The sequence below is a fragment of the Lissotriton vulgaris genome, chromosome 3_1 (genome assembly GCF_964263255.1).
Source record: "Lissotriton vulgaris chromosome 3_1, aLisVul1.2, whole genome shotgun sequence".
Taxonomy (NCBI): domain Eukaryota; kingdom Metazoa; phylum Chordata; class Amphibia; order Caudata; family Salamandridae; genus Lissotriton; species Lissotriton vulgaris.
Window position 1 is genome coordinate 956357193 of NC_141689.1, and position 16585 is coordinate 956373777.

At 45.7% G+C, this 16585-nt stretch overlaps 1 protein-coding gene across 1 annotated transcript in view; it reads left to right on the plus strand.

Moving 5' to 3' along the window:
- The window catches only part of RASEF (RAS and EF-hand domain containing), a 336005-nt gene that overhangs the window by 171797 nt on the left and 147623 nt on the right, over nucleotides 1-16585 (plus strand). The window contains exon 4 of the mRNA XM_086961323.1: nucleotides 13452-13547. Coding sequence (XP_086817449.1) covers nucleotides 13452-13547 — 96 coding nt within the window. The remainder of the gene's footprint in view (nucleotides 1-13451; nucleotides 13548-16585) is intronic.

Consider the following 16585-nt stretch of genomic DNA (forward strand, 5'->3'; position numbering starts at 1 on the left):
ACAGCTTTAAGTGTATCCACTGCGTGCCAGGCAACAGAGAACAGAGTGGGAGTTGCGAGAGGCCGCACCATAGTCCCTGTGATGACGGACATGAGCGCAGCCCAGGGAATATGGGAAACCAGGAAGGATCGTATCAGATACTGAGTGATACGAGGCCAAGAGAGAATGGGGACCGAAGGGAGAATAGCAGAGAGGCCTACTGTGAAAAGAGAGGAGAGAATGGACAAAGTAAGATAGGGGGTAACAGGCCCGTGTTCCATCACCTTCCAAGATCGGATGGCCGAGCATGGGACCTGGAGAGATGGGAACAAGAGAGAGCACTCCCCAACTCTCCCGAACCCAAACGTAGGGCCCGGAGTTGGGATGGGAGAGAAACCTGTGAACCTCCCTCGAAGGAGTTATTGCGAGCAGAAATAAAAGCCAAAAGACTCGATGTCTCCAGCTTAAAGTCGGATCTGGATGACATGGTAGACGGTACCCTGCCCTTAGAAAGAATGGACATGTATGAGCAGGATGAAATTCTGTTCATGGCAAAGGACGTAACTCGAAAGGCGAGGGCAATCCATGAGAAATTGGTAGAACTAGCAGGCAAATATATGGTGGACCTGTCAAGAACCAAAGCATTACAGGGCAACCACAGGCTACATTACTCAGACCGAGATCTAGATGAGAGGAGAACCATCGGATTGAAAACACACATAAGGGAGCTGATCACTGGAATAAGGACATGGAGGGCCCTAGATAAGTGGGAAGAGAGGTGGTCCAAGAGAGGGACCGTCAGGAGAAGCACACTTGGTATGACACCAGGAGGACAGCAGGGAGTAGAGACATACCCTTTGAGGGAAGTCGCAAATGGGACCTATGTCCACGTCCCTTGGAGTAGGGGGGATTTAGCTGCTTTTACCACCTCTTTCCCCAAACTGCGGGAAAACCCAGTGGAGTGGTATAAGCAAGTTGAGAGATTCGTAAAAATCTCAAAGGTCCTATGGATAGATTTGAACACGCTGTTTGACATAGTAGTGCCAGGGGATTTGTGGACCGCATGCAAGGTTAGCGCTGAGTGGCCCACCATAGAGCCCGAGAGAGATGCTAAGACTAATGGGCCGTCCGAGAGTGTGATGGCAAAGTTCGAGAGAGTAATGACTTGGCTGAAAGATAAAGTGCCAATGCAAGACATAGATTGGGTAAAAATTGACCGAACAAGACAGGAACCCAAAGAGACAGTTCACGAATACTATGAGAGATTGCTGAAGGCGTTTAAACAGTATAGCGGTCTGGATGTCATGGATCCGAAGGACATAGGGCAATTTGTGTCCAAGTTCGTCTTGGGCCTGAGACCGGATATTAGTTTAATGATACAGCAACACTTGATTTGTTGGCAAAATAAACCCCTAGACGAAATACTGAGGTATGCCAGGTACTGCTGTGATGAGATAGACTCCAAGGCTAAGAAACTAAAGGAGAAACTGATGGTGGTACAGATGCAGGCAGCAGGGAAGGGGGGACAGCAGCAACAGCAACCAGGAACAGGTACTGGAGGAAAGAAACAGTACAGTCAGAACAAGGGCAATGAGGAGAACTCCACCTTTAGACCCAGGATAGATATAGCTGCCTTAAAGAAAACAACTAGGTGCCACCAGTGTAACGAGGTGGGGCATTGGAAACGCGAGTGTCCCTATAATGTTGAGATAGGAGACCAAGAGGTAGAAGAGGAAGAGACCCAGAGTGCGCCTACAAGAGGGGTAACGCAATACCAGGGAAAGGTGCTCAAAGGGGGGGGCCCACCTCCCCGAGCTCAGTTCCCGCAGCCACCCAGAGTAGGGACTATGGGTAAGACCTATAGACAGATGCCACTGTTTGTCGGGGGAGAGGAATGCTATTATGTGGACCCACTAACTGGACAGAGGGTAGAAAGGAATGACTGCACCCTCGGGGCAGCTCTGGAGGTAGACCAGAGGGGACCCTATGTTGAGGCCGAAGTGGCAGGGTTCCCCACGACATTTCTAGTGGACACAGGAGCCACCCGATCCACGATCAGATCAGCCGCAGTTCCAGGCCTGCCCATGTCTGGAGAGACCATACAAGTGGTGGGGGTCGCTAACAGGAGAATGACCAGTCCTCTGACTGAACCCGTGCAGGTGAAAATAGGGAAGTACAGTGATGAGCATCAGTTTGTGGTTTGCGATTCTAGTCCTGTATGTCTGCTAGGAAGAGACCTTTTGTGCAAGTTAAATTGCACCATATACTGCACACCACAGGGCGTGGAGGTATTGACTAATGACGATGATGCTGACTTTAAAGTCGCAAATTCCAGAATATGTGTGGAATTGTATCCCACTCTGACAGTAGACGAGCTCCCCTGGGATCTGAGAGAGACAGTTGCTCCAGAAGTGTGGGATTTCACTGGGGAAGAGATTGGGTTGGTGAAAGGGGTGGACCCAGTGAAAATTGTAGTGAAACCGCATGCTGAGTTTCCAAGAACACCTCAATATAAATTGACTCCAGAAACGATTGCAGGCATCAAACCCGTGATCGAATCCATGATTAAGCAGGGAATACTGAAGGAAATCGTGGGTAGTCCATGTAACTCCCCGATTATGGGTTTGCAGAAACCAAATGGGAAATTCCGGATAGTGCAGGACCTCAGAAAGATTAATAACATAGTCGTTTCGTGTTGTCCAGTGGTACCGAATCCATCCGTGATACTGTTTCAGATACCGTTCCAAGCAGAATGGTTCACTGTAATTGATCTTTGTCAGGCTTTCTTCTCGATCCCTCTGGACGAAGAAAGCCATTTTCTTTTCGCATTTAAGCTGGAATATCGCGTCCTAACATGGTGTCGTATTCCTCAGGGGTATACAGAGAGCCCATCGATCTTCAACCAGCTTCTAAAGAAAAATCTTGAAAGTCTAGTGCTGCCCCAGAGGTCAGTTCTGGTCCAGTACATAGACGACCTCCTTGTGGCGTCAGAAACAGAGGAAGCTTGCAGGGAAGACTCTATTGCTTTGTTAAATCACCTAGCTGAGAATGGGCATAAGGTGTCCCCGGGAAAATTGCAGTACTGCCTGACAGAGGTGCAGTACTTGGGACACAGAATTGAGAAAGGAAAACGAAAGGTGTCACCAGACAGGATAGAGGCCATCATGAAGATGAATGCGCCTAAAACACAGAGAGAAGTCAGGATGTTCCTAGGAATGGTGGGATATTGCCGACAGTGGATTGCAAACTTTTCACTGAAAGCAAAGCCCTTGCAAAAACTGACGCACAAGGAGGTGAGCGATCCGGTACCATGGGACAAAGACTGTTTGATGGCGTTCCTGCAGCTGAGAGAGGACTTGTGTCGTGCTCCGGCTCTGGGAATGCCAGATTACGATAAACCATTCTTGCTCTACTGTTGTGAGAGAGAGGGATGCGCGCTGTCTGTGTTAGTCCAAATTCATGGGAATGCCCGTAGACCAGTCGCTTATTTCTCGGCTACTTTAGACCCAGTAGCCGCAGCGTTGCCCGGATGTCTCAAATCCGTTGCCGCAACAGGTGTCAGCATTGAGAGGTGTGAAAATATAGTCATGGGGCACCCGTTAGAGGTGCATGTGCCCCACTCTGTTGAATTGTTGATGACCAGGACCAAAACACAGCATCTGACGAACAGCAGGCTCACGCGCTATGAGCAAGTCATTCTTGCTGCAGAGAACGTGACCCTCAGGAGATGCTCTGTTTTAAATCCTGCTACCTTGATGCCACTTCCAAACGATATTGAGGATGATGATGAATGTACAGACCATGACTGCCTCGATGTGACTGAACTAGGCACCAAACCAAGACCCGACATCGTAGATGAGCCACTGACTGACCCAGATGAAATTTTCTTTGTCGATGGCTCATGTGTAAGAGACGAAGTTGGGCAGTTGAGAGCAGCTTACGCTGTTTGCACAATTACTGGAGTATTGGAAGCTGGATGCCTGGAAGGAGTACACTCCGCTCAGGTAGCCGAGATTATTGCCCTGACACGTGCCTGCCTGGCAAGCAATCAAATCCGAGTCACCATATACACTGACAGTCAATATGGTTACGGGGTAGTTCATGATTACGGGCAGTTGTGGTCTCAAAGAGGTTTCATGACCTCTTCAGGCTCTCCCATTCGCAATGGAGAGTTTGTGCGCCTGTTGTTAGAGGCGTTGCAATGTCCAGCAGGAATCGCAGTTGTGAAGTGCACCGCACATACCAGAAATATGGACTTCGTGTCACAAGGCAATAGATATGCCGACGAAGTCGCGCGGTATTGCGCAGAAACAGGGTACTCTTTCACAGAGGTGGAAGTGGGTGGAATAAATGTAAGGACCGAATTAGCCATGATATTAGAAACTGTTGATACTTGGGACGAACTAAAAGACATGCAAGAAAATGCTCCTGATTGTGAAAAAGAAACATGGCAAAAGGCAGGATGCGTGATGGGTGAGGCCCATTTTTGGGTTTCAGCAGATGGCAGAGCAGTGTTGCCCAATGAGATGGTGAGCCCAATGGCCAGACACATACATGGTCCCGTCCACTTAGGAAGAGATGCTATGCTGAGGGTGTTTAGACAGACCTGGTACAACCCTAAGTTCAGAGTAGCAGCCGAAGCAGTGTGCCAGCGTTGTGTGACGTGTCAGCAGTTGAATGTAGGGAAAAAGACACCAGTTGCACTGAGCCACATTGGGAGGTCAGGAGGTCCATTCAATCGAATGCAGATAGATTTTATTGAAATGCCAAGGTGCAGCCGCCTCCGTTATATCCTGGTGGTTGTTTGCGTTTTCTCCAGATGGGTTGAGGCATACCCTACACGTAGGTGCGACACCCTCACAGTAGCCAAGTTACTGCTTAGGGAGCTTATCCCGCGCTTCGGGGTGCCGGCCTCTTTGGAATCAGATAGGGGAACGCATTTCAACAGCTCGCTTGTGAAAATGATTTGTGCAGCTTTGAACATAGATCAGAAACTACATTGCAGTTATCGACCAGAGGCTTCAGGAATTGTGGAGCAAATAAATGGCACCATCAAGGCCAGAATTGCAAAGGTGTGTTCATCAACATCCTTGAGTTGGCCTGATGCGTTGCCATAGGTCCTTATGAGCCTCCGTAGTACCCCGGATAGGAGAACTGGTTTGTCTCCTCATGAGGTATTGATGGGAAGAGCAATGAGGTTACCTTCTGTCCCAACTGCTGCACTGATTAGCATCACAGATGATATGATCCTGGACTATTGTAAGGGGCTGTCTGACGCCATTCATTCTGTGTCCCTTCAGGTGCAGGCTGCCGAGGTACCATCGTGCCAGGACCCGTGTCATGACTTGCTTCCTGGGGACTGGGTCCTGGTGAAAAAACACGTGAGAAAAAGCTGCTTGGATGTTCATTGGCGTGGGCCCTTCCAGATCATCCTGATCACGAACACGGCAGTGAAGGTGGGAGGCCTGCCCAACTGGATCCACGCGTCGCACACGCGGAGAGTTCCAGCACCTCTGGAAGACACAGCTCCTCTCTCGGATAGACGTCCAGCTGCGGACCGAGAAGCCATAGAGGGGGCTAGCCAAGCTGTAGAGGTGCCAGCGGAAGCGAGGAACGAGTCTGACCAAGCTGGGGACGGTCAGTACAGCAGCGAAACAGACGACGCTACTGAAGGAGAAAGTAGCTGGGAGTACGAGTCAGACACTGACAGGTCTGACAGAGAGCGTGAACAGACGAGAAGGAGAAGGAGTAGAAGGGTACGTGGAGAAGCGGATTGGCCGCAGAGAAGAAGCTCTAGTCTGAGGTCAACTCCAGAGAGAACCCTTCCTCCGATATCAGAAGATTCAGACCCGGAAGAAGGTGCTCAGGGCGCTGAAGCACCGGTCTTGAGGAGGTCAAGAAGAGTGCGTGTACCTAGCAGAAGATACTCCACCCCTGAGTGGACATATCTGGCGACAGATGGCTTCGAAACCAGTGACAGGGAGGATCCGAGCGGTGGTGGTGTCCAGTTCTGAGCCCATCGTAACAGTGGAAATACGACTGTTAGTACCCGGAGTCGAACAAGAAGGGTCACTGACATTCATGGTTCCCCGACCTCCCCGCCTCAGCAAGTTAAAGCACATGTTTCTCACAGAATTGCAATTCCCCGATTTTGGTACAAAGATATCAGCCCAAGAAGAGCACAATCTTCGTATGGAAATATTGAACTTTGCTGTCGAAGCTGCAGGCGACCGCCTGATAGTAGATGCTTAAAAGACTTTGTAAATAAGCGAGAAGAAAAGAAGATTACCTAGCGCCCAGGAAGCAGAGAATCTTAGGGACCTTTCCTTGAGTTACTGGAGAAGGGCTAGGGTTGTCTGTATTGAACTATAAAGAACTTTTGCGAAGAAGGTTGTCAGCTTCCAGTTGTGTGGTTCTAAGGACAAAAGGAGTAAGAGAGACTGTAAAGGAACGAAAGGAAAAGAACTTTGTGCCAAGATACAAGAGAGCCATACAGTCTGACGAAATGGAGTGATAATATTAATAGCTTTAGTAGTAAGAGTCTCTTATGTAAAGGGACGTGAGGAAGAGGCAAAGGTAACTGATGTGAAATCTGTAGAGGCGCTTACACCCACCGTTGCTGGTGAGAAAGGGGAAAACACACAAGAAAAAGCGTTATTAGCTGCAGAAGCCCGCAGGTTACACGTAGATGAGTCCCAAGGTGACTTTAGGTCAAATGCTTATGCTAAACTATTATATGAATACGTGGATGCCATGGAGGTCAAGGACTGTTACGTCTGCATGCAGTTGCCGGCGTCTGTAGATGAAGGCATTCGATATCATCACCTCCCGCTGACATATGGCATTACATGTAGCTTATTGCTTAGTATATTTTATGGGAGAGATAGTTTTGAATACTATTTCTCCAATTACGATGCAGTGTTACCAGAAGTCCCAAATTATAAACAAATGAATAAATGGGACTACTGGAAGAGTGAAGACAGGTTGGCAAAGTTTTTCATTCCTTGGATTACCTTAGATACTTCACATGCCCGTAGAAATAACCTGACATGCAAGGTGTCAGAAGTCGAGAAAAAGTTCATAGGGCAGGTGGATGATCGAAATAGGAGACAAAAGATTTTTAAAAAATCAGGACAATGGAAAACAGATTGGACCGAGGAAGAAAAGGCACACAAGAGAAAGGGTAGTAGTGGTCCAATAGCTTTAGATAGAACGCAGAGAGGAAAGTTATGTCTTCATAGAGCCAAAACGTATTATGAAAATGTATACGTGGGAGAAGTTAGCTGTGAACATGCTTTCAATTTAGAGTACTATACTAAGGACTTCCTGAAGGGAATGCAAGCGATTCCAAATGTATATTTTGTATGTGGGAGAAATGCCTACGTAAGACTACCTGACAACTGGTATGGATCATGTTACTTGGCAATTATCTTCCCTAAAATATATCATGCCCAAGACTTAGAGATCATCGAGGGCAAGACATCATCGAGGGGAAGGAGAGATGTAGGAGGTGTAGAAATGGTTGGAGATGTCTTTGGAGCTGTGTTCCCTCTTTTGGGATTAATCCTTAATGATGTTAAAATTAGACGACTGGCAACAGTCGTAGACAGGTTGTCTGCCAGCACTGCTCAGTCCTTAATGCTGGTAGAAGGAGAGATGCAATCGATAAGGGCTATGGTTCTCCAGAACCGTCTTGCATTAGACGTCCTATTAGCAAAAGAGGGCGGAGTCTGTAAGGCTTTGAAGGTCCAGGAATGTTGTACTTACATTCCAGACAATTCGAAGCCCCTTGAGAAAGTTATTAGGAACATAACTGATATTCACAAAGAGATCGAACACCTGAGCAGAGAAAATGTCTGGGAAAAGGTGGGCCATGGAATAAGTGAAGCTGGAGGTTGGCTCACCACCTTAGGCAAAAGCTTTGTGTGGAAAATACTAAAACCTATCATCATAATATTGATCTGTGGGATCGTGTTGTGGGGATTGGTGAGGGTATTCAAATGGTACAGAGCAAGAAGGTCAGAGAGGGCTCGGAGAAAACAGCTGCAGAGATTGGCTGCCATACAAGATAGTCAGTACCGGAGCCTGAGGGCTCTGGAAACACAGAAACGAGTTATGCTAGCAATCACTGCAGTTTAAATGTTAATGATGACCCCGAGAGGTCATCAAAGGGGGGAACTGGGAGAGCGCAAACTGACCTAAATGTAGAAGTGCGTCACACTTACACGTAGTAAGCACAAGTCATGAAGAGAAATGCCATGAGTGCTGATAGTACCTACAGTTATATTCTGAAATGTGTAGTTAATATAGAGATTTAAGTAGAAGTGGAACTAATACAGAAATGTGTGAAACAATATGATTTAATTAGACGTGATTATTCCTGAATCCATGTTGTGTAGCTGCTAAAATGTAAGATGGCATACGGAAACGCTGAACGTGGTAGGCCTCAGGGCCAGAGCTAGAAGGGAGGGGGAAGGTGGTTCAATTTCACAACATGGATTGCACTAATGTTTAGTAATAATGAGTAGGCCATGATTTATAGATGTGTTTACCGAATAAATAGAATAAGAGTATTAACATGCTAATAATTAAAGAAGAAGTTGAATACTATAAAAATGTTGTAGGGCTGGAAGGCTTTAACGTTGATTTACACATATTAGTCTGGGCCGGGGAATGTTGCAACGCGGTTGGAAGACTATGAGAATTGGGATTTGGCTGCAAATGTCTGTCTGTAAGAGAAAAGGGGGTATTCAATTATAAATAATATGAATAGAAGTTTGTTCAAGAGACGGACCAGACATGGAGGAGGGTTCCGGAATGTTTAAGGGGTATCAGCGGGCCGGAGAAGAGTCTGAGAAGCAAGGTTGACTCTAACCACAAGGCCTCATCATGGAAAAAGCCAGAAGCTACACCACGTGAGGGGCGTCTCACGAGGGGCGTCCTAAATGTTGTTGTATTTTTGTATTAGGGACAGCACCCCTGGGTGGAGTTAGAGCAGAAGCCTGAGGACCCTTAAGAGAGCGGATGGGTAGGCAGAGAGGGGTCATGATTGGAGAACTATAGGTTTTCACCAAGAGACTGAGAGTGGGTGACTTCCCTTGGGGGTCATTCACTGCTGACACCTTTTGTTAGGTAGGGACCTGGTTAAGTAGGGATACCATCTAGATCAGGGTAGGGACAGCCTAACCTGTATTTTCCCTCCGGCTGTAAATGACTGAGAGATCTCAATATGTGTCTATGCTAATAGCCCTATTATTTTTAGAACTGGTGCTTGTAGTTTCCGTTGCTCGTCTGAGGGCTTTCAGAGAGCACATGTATGTAGTTGGGCCCGTGTATCTTGTGAATCTCATTTTGAGATGCTTGTACCTGCAACTTATCTTGACTTTATAATAAATCTTTGAAAGCTAGAAGTTGTTTGTGATCCTTTGAAGCGGAGTCCTTTATTGGGTGAACTAACTTGGTAAGAGATGCACTTTCTTCCCTCAATGACAGGCAATAAAGGTTCAGTCGACCAGATCGGGGTTTTAGATCAATAGTGATAAGATATCGATCAAAATCTCGCCCTTCCAGCCATGCAACACGATGGTTGGATTCAGAGCCTGGCCTGCAGCCAGGCCCCATGCCCATTGTCCCATGCACCCAACCATAGCTGTGCACAGCCTTTGGCAGCAGCGGTTGACTGCAAGACCTTGTTTTAAGAAACGCCCTGTACTGGGTTCACCCAACCTCCAGTGTTCTGTGTAGGCGATATGCTTGTATTCAGCAATTTGTAATGGGCTCTGGGTGCAGCACTGCCCCTCTCCATCCCCCGTGCCCCATACCACTGAACCACTTGTGGACAGTTTGGCAGTACAAATTAAGCCCTTTGTTGAGTGCCAGGCTTGTGACCGGGTCTTATTTCACTGAACCAGCTATGCGTTCCCTTTGGCTGTACATAGTGGTCTCTGGAAACAAGGCCTTGATTGAAGCCAGGCACTGCACTGGCCTCCATTCCATTCAACCAGCTGTTCATGGCCTTGGCCGTGGACTGTGGGCTATGAGAACAGGGGGTGGACTATGGACAGGATCTGAAGAAGCCTCCAGGGCCACAGAGCTGACTGTGAGTGGCCTTTTCCATGCATAATTGCAGTGCAAGTTGTTTTTGTTATTTTTTTGGGGGGGGGGGGGGGGGTAATATTTGGGGAGGGAAGAAGGCGAGGTAGGGGTATTAGATGAGGAAGTAAAGAGGGACAGAGGGTCAGAGTAAGGGAAATCCAAAGGTTGTATGCGGGAAACAGAAAAGTAAAAGGGTTAGATAAGGAGATTGGGGGAGTTGAAAAGTGGGAGAGAGATGAGTGAGAGAGACAGTAGACGGTGGGCGGGAAATAAGTTGCAGAGAAGAGGTAAAGAAGGATGAAGATTATACTGAGGGAGAGGGCAAAGTAAGTTGCGAGAACAGGTGAGAGAGAAATGTGAAGGCAGTGGAGAGGAGAATAACGGCCTTTAGCTTTAGGAAGTATTGATCATAGCATACTGCTTGCTGCTTATGAGAGTAGGAGATATAGCTTCAAGAGATCTAGACAGGAAAGATAAGGCTCTGAACTGCAAGGGTGCGGCTGGTTTTAGTTACTCATATCCTCTACAGCAGTGGTTCCCACCCCTTTTAGAACTACGACCCAATATGTTAGATTCAAAATTACACACACAAAAAAAGAAAATCAGAAAATATAGAAAATGTAATGTAAAAATAAGAAACAGAGTTGTTGATTTTAATAAGTGAAAAGTATTGATTACATGTTTTTTAAAAACAATTTAAAAATAACTTGTTTAGGCCCAGATGAAGTTCCGATAAGGGATGAAATGCGTTGGCTGGGTCTGTTTTAAATGTGATGGAATTGGATACTTAATAAGAGTTATGAAAAATACACCAACATCTGGAAATTCATTGAAAAACGAGATATGGAAAGTATTTGAAAACAAAAGATATATGCAATTCGAACAACTTGAAAGTTCAGTATGAACAAGGTAATTTCGTTGCCCTCCTAATACTGTAAAAGCATTTACCAAGGATTGAGTTTTGTGGTCAGTCAGAACTCCAGGAGTAGGCATAAGAGAACTATGAGATTGGGATATTTGACCAGTGCTGTCCAGAAACACCACTGCTGGCTGTCTTTTTGAAATTAGGAAAGGTAAGGCTCTGAACTGCAAGGGTGAGGCTGGTTGTAGTTGCTCATATCCTCTGCAGCAGTGGTTCCCACACCTTTTAGAACTACGACCCAATTTTTAGAAAGACAAACTTTCGCGACCACCCAGCTTTATAGACTAGAGGAAGGAGATTTTTTTTAATGTAACTAAACATTGTGTGGTAGCACATTTTTCATTGAAATGAACACTAACTTTGCACAGATATACAGTTTTAATGATTAAACTATATTGCACACAAATGATAATGTGTGGAAATCTGGTTTCAGTGAATATTAATCATCTGAGCACCTCCAAGTAAAGTATCTTGATTTATTCTGACCCTAATAATAATAATAATAATAATAATAATCTTTATTCAGCATGACAAATTATAGCAATAAAAGAGACAATTTAAAAGAAATCATACAACAAGTATGTGCATCAACTGTAAAGGGGCTGTCTATCCAAAAATGGAAAACACGAAATCCATTATGTCTGTTTGTCCCAGCAAGATTCCTAAATGCATCACACTCCCACCAGACATTAAAATCTTTGATTCCATCACACTTCAGAATTACAAAAACATGTGCTTCATATTTGCTTTCCTAACGGCTGAATGTGTACACTTCATTCACAGGTATTTACATTTTGTTGTGTGTTACAAAAGTGGCGTCCTGAAGCCTTTCCTTTCACACTCTCTGTACTCCAGAATTGTCACATAAATCACATTATTTTTCTTTCTCGGACTCTAAAGAGAGAGGAGTTGGTAAAAGGCAACAATTTGTCAGAAGACATAGTGTGACATTTGACTTCTGTATTTTAAGCTAGCAAATGAGACAAGATAAATACAGAATTTAATGGCATCTTTCTTTAGTGCTTGGACATTTTCAACCCATCAAAAACCAGCTCTGGGGTCCCAACCAACAGTTTGGGAAACGCTGCTCAAAGGCTGTCTTTCACTTGATTCTGGTTTGTTTCCCTCTCCTTCTCCCTCTTTCTCTCGCCTTCTCCCCTCTACCCCCTCTCTCATTCCCTTCCTACCCCTCCCTATCCTCCACACTCCTTATCTCCCCCTCGCTCTCCTCCTCTCCCGTTCTCTCTCTCCCTCTCTTCCTTCCCCTCGCCCTCTTTCTGTCTCTCTTTTTCTCTGTCCCTCCCCCTCCCTCTCTCTACTCTCTCTGCCCCCCCCCCCCAACTCCTTTGACAGTGGAAGGAAGATTAAGTATTCTTTTGCAGCCTCGTATTGTTAATACTTTAATATATATTTAATAGTGACCCACTCATTCATTCCTTTTTTACTGTATGTAAGATGGGTGTGGGGATTCAGCAGATGCTTGTCTAGATGATGTGTGGATGTGTTATAGCGGGGCACTGGGGCGGGAACTAGGGCATCATGGTGCCGCAACTATAAGAAAATGCACACCTTGAGCGGGACTAATAATGTGTAATTAGGCAGCTGGCTATAAAAAAAAGCTCAGTAGGTTGAACCGTAAAACAGTCACACCTTCAGGACAAGCCTCATGCTCTCTTGGTAGAATGGGGTTATTGACTCTCCCAAAGGCTCACTCAGAAGTCAGACAAGGGCTCCCAGAGGCACTGTCAAGCACAGCTTGGCTGCGTAGCACAGCAAATGCTGGCTCTGCACCAAGAAAGCCTAGGCCAGCATTTTGAGATTTGAGTTTGATGCCGTTATGAGTTTGGATGCCGTCAGAAAATGTACCTATCCTAATCAGAAAGCAAAGTAACTCCCAACAATACGCTTGGCGCAGCAGGGTGGTCGCAGAACAGTCCCAATCGCATTTCACAATGTAGCGTTTTCATAGTAGTTTTCACAGCTGTAAAGTGTGGGCCGGACATGGGGGTGGGGGTAAGGGGGGGAGGGGGGTGATCCACATGCACCCGCTGCACTTTTCGTGGAGATGCAATATAGCTTATATGACCCCCTGGTGTGACATTTCCTGTGTTTAGTTTGAAAATGCATTCTAGGGCATATTTTGTGCAAATAACTCATGTGTGGCAGTATTTTAGGATGTGTTCTTTAAAGTTGATGTAAATCAATGTTTACCCCAAAAAACCAGACCAGAAATATTTGGTGAAAAGATCATACTGAGACTGCTGTGGCTCATTGTAGGTCTGGAGTCTTAAAAGTAAAGATGGAGAATATGCCTCATTTTGAAAATGTATTTTGCAGAGAAACATATATTGTTTTTGAATGTGCAGTTAATGCAAACATGATAATGTGCCCGGAGGAGAACCTATTAACTGTGTATGTAACATATAGTATAATGAAGAAATTTCCCCCATTCTAGGAGAAACGAAAAGCTGAAGACTCGCTTAATGATCTGAAGCGCCAACATGAGTCAGAAGTTGCAGATCTGCAAGTGACAATAAAAAAGCTGAAAAAGGTGAGTAGCCATTTCAGTAACAAACGCCTGAACTTCAGGCGTTTCTGACTCTTCCATCTTTACTTAAATATACTCACAGGATCAGCATATCTCCAGCCCCTGCATCAACATGTGGACCTGGCAGATACCTAGGTGTCCATACTGAACTGGGACTACTCCTACCATGCTAGATATACAACACAGTGGGACTCAGTGAGAACCCTCAGGGATGAACCCAGGATACAATAAGTTTGGGTCATCCAGGTAGCATCTGGCATACCAACCCACATCAACACTTACCCGCCAGACTTGTTCATATTGTGCTACATCAGGCATTCTCAAGAGCATTATTAGACACTCTCTCTACAACCCTTTTAGACTTCTTTCCTATCGATCTGCAGAGCAGCCCATGCTGGGGGGGGGGGGTACCTAAAAAGCTTCCCAAATGCAGGCCTTCCTAAAGATACTCGTAATCGATCATAACTTGGCTGTCTACCTTTGTGTGGCTTGTACTGTTGACTTGAGAGTCCAGGCCAACCCTTCTAATTCACAACACAGCACCTATGATGAAGCCAATGTTCAGGTTTATGGGTTTAGTTACTGCCTCCCCTTCAGCGTCCCTAATCATGGTTCTTCCGCACAGGATAGGTCACAATCTATCTTGATTCCCAATTAGTTTACTTCTAGACAGGCTCACTTCCAGTGCCGTGGTCGACCCCAGTGGTAAGAAATTCTTGAGGGTTTGCATTCCACAGCTGCATTGTCCTTTGCAAAAGACCCAATACCCTTGGAACTTAGTCCCTAATGGAGCCGTAGGACTCAGGTGAAATGCCAGAGGCTTTGTAGTCATGCTGTTTGTAACAGTCAGCTTGTCTGTGAGCTTTCTTGACACTTACATTTTAAGTCCTTGACAATTAAGGTCCTGCTTTCGCAGGCAACCGCTTTGTATCTGAAACCTGGTTGCAAGCTAGATACCAACAGCGATATCTTGGAAAAGCACCGACAACACACCCAAGTTTCATGAGTAGCAGATAGAGCTTTTTCTAAACATTCTGATCAATACATCTTTAATTTTCTGTAGTCTTGTATATCACCCACATGCAATATCATAACTATTTACATACCTACGATAAGCAAACGTATCTGCTTCCAGGATGAGTCCCCAACATACCACCTGCAGACATTACAGTCAATCCACGGGTAATCCTCCTCTGTCTATGGTCAGCAGTGTCAGGGCTCAGTGCAGGCTTGTGAACACCAGCAATAGTTGATGTCAATTCTTTAGTTTAGCGACCCCTCTCCATTTAAAGGTGAGGACGTGGGGCAGACTCCGGCTCTCTTTAACATCTCACGGTACTTGGGCTGGCAGTGGCTTTCCACAGAGGGCAAGAGAAGCAACAGAACAGGCAGAGCTCATGGATGAGCTGTAGGCTTAGTCATAGTCAGGAGAAAGTGGACACTGCACCTGCTCCAGGTTAAGATGCCCCACAGCAACAAGAGCCCATGCAGATCCAAGTGCAAAGAGGATCAGTGAGCTGCAGGACAGCTCCAGTGTGTATTCTTTTAAAGTGGGCAGTTGGGCTGATGACCAGTGACAATCAGTGCTCAGTGATTTTAGCAGGGTGAAAGGGTCAATCCAACTAGCTAAAACAGAGATACCTTCCTGAAGGGAAGCCTCTTGGATAGCACTGTTTTCAAAATCACTCTGGCAGAAAGAAGTGGGCTAACAGGATTGCCCTCTTTGAGCAGCACTCATCCTCCCATTTTGCTGAATGCTTCCATAATCTAAAGTGACTATTCATAAACTATTACGGATAGCCCTAATGACATGTACACAGATAATGTTCATGGACCATTTAACCTTACTTGCTCATTCTCATGGTAGCAAAGGGTTGCACCAGTGAGCGCTGAGCAGAGTGTTCACGAACAACCCATTTCTAAAATAAACAGCACACATGGTCCCCTGTCTGCTCCACGTCTGTTTCAGATTACACAGGGAGGGTAGTAGGCTACTTGTCTGATTACCACTGACATCTTAAAAATCTATGAACTTGTACCACCAGCCATTATCTCTGCTGATAAATTCAAGGGAAGATACTCCATTGAGACAACAAATATGAGAAACTAATGGCAGTTCTCCTCATTCTCAGGGACACCAAGGATGTCCCTGAGAAACTCCAGATTAGTCATTTGAGGTGTACCTGAGGATTTGGGGCCTCACAAACACAGCAAAAAGCAAATAAATCGATGAGGACTGCTGGGGATGAGAGAAATATCAAGGAACGTTCAAGGGAATTTTGTCCTTTTTCTCCTCACTACCATACAACACAATGGCATGCCCATTAGTGTAATCCAATTGGAGGAAGTAAGGACACGGCCTGATTAGTTCTCGTTCCACTGCCCTATTTTGACCCGCTCTACACAACTCAATATGCGTACATCTTTGTCTGTCACCAGATGGCACCTATCTCTTGCAAAACCTCGCAGACAAAGTCTGCTAAATGTAGTGGAAGTAAATTGTAGTTCCCTGATAGCACAGTGCGGACAAGCATCCAGCACTGTGCAATCAGTGCGAACAGCATTTTGCACAGTGCACTACGCAGTTCACATTGCTTGCGAAGTGCACTTTGCGTAGCTACACGTATCGCTGCTACGCGAACTACGCCATGGGTTGCATAATGCAATGAATTTGCTTGAAAAAGTGTGGCCTGTGTCGGTCAGTGGGTGTTGGATGCCCCTGTTGTATGGAGAAAAATTATACAGGACATTGTATGTCGTAGTGAACTTTAAAAAAATGTCAAATACGGGTTGGAATAGTCCTATATGATAAATAGAAGTGCCAAGTAAAGGACATGTAATTTTATTACTGCGCCATTGACCGGTCCATTACTTAGGTACCATTACTTAGGTACTACTCTATCATTAATGTAAGGGAAAGGTCTTTTTTTCATTTTCTTTTGTGAATGTTTGCTGAACATGGCCGAAATCCCTTGCTTCAAGCAAAATGCTGTGGAAATAGTGTTGCATCAATACAAATTTTCAGAGGGACAGAGTGTGGT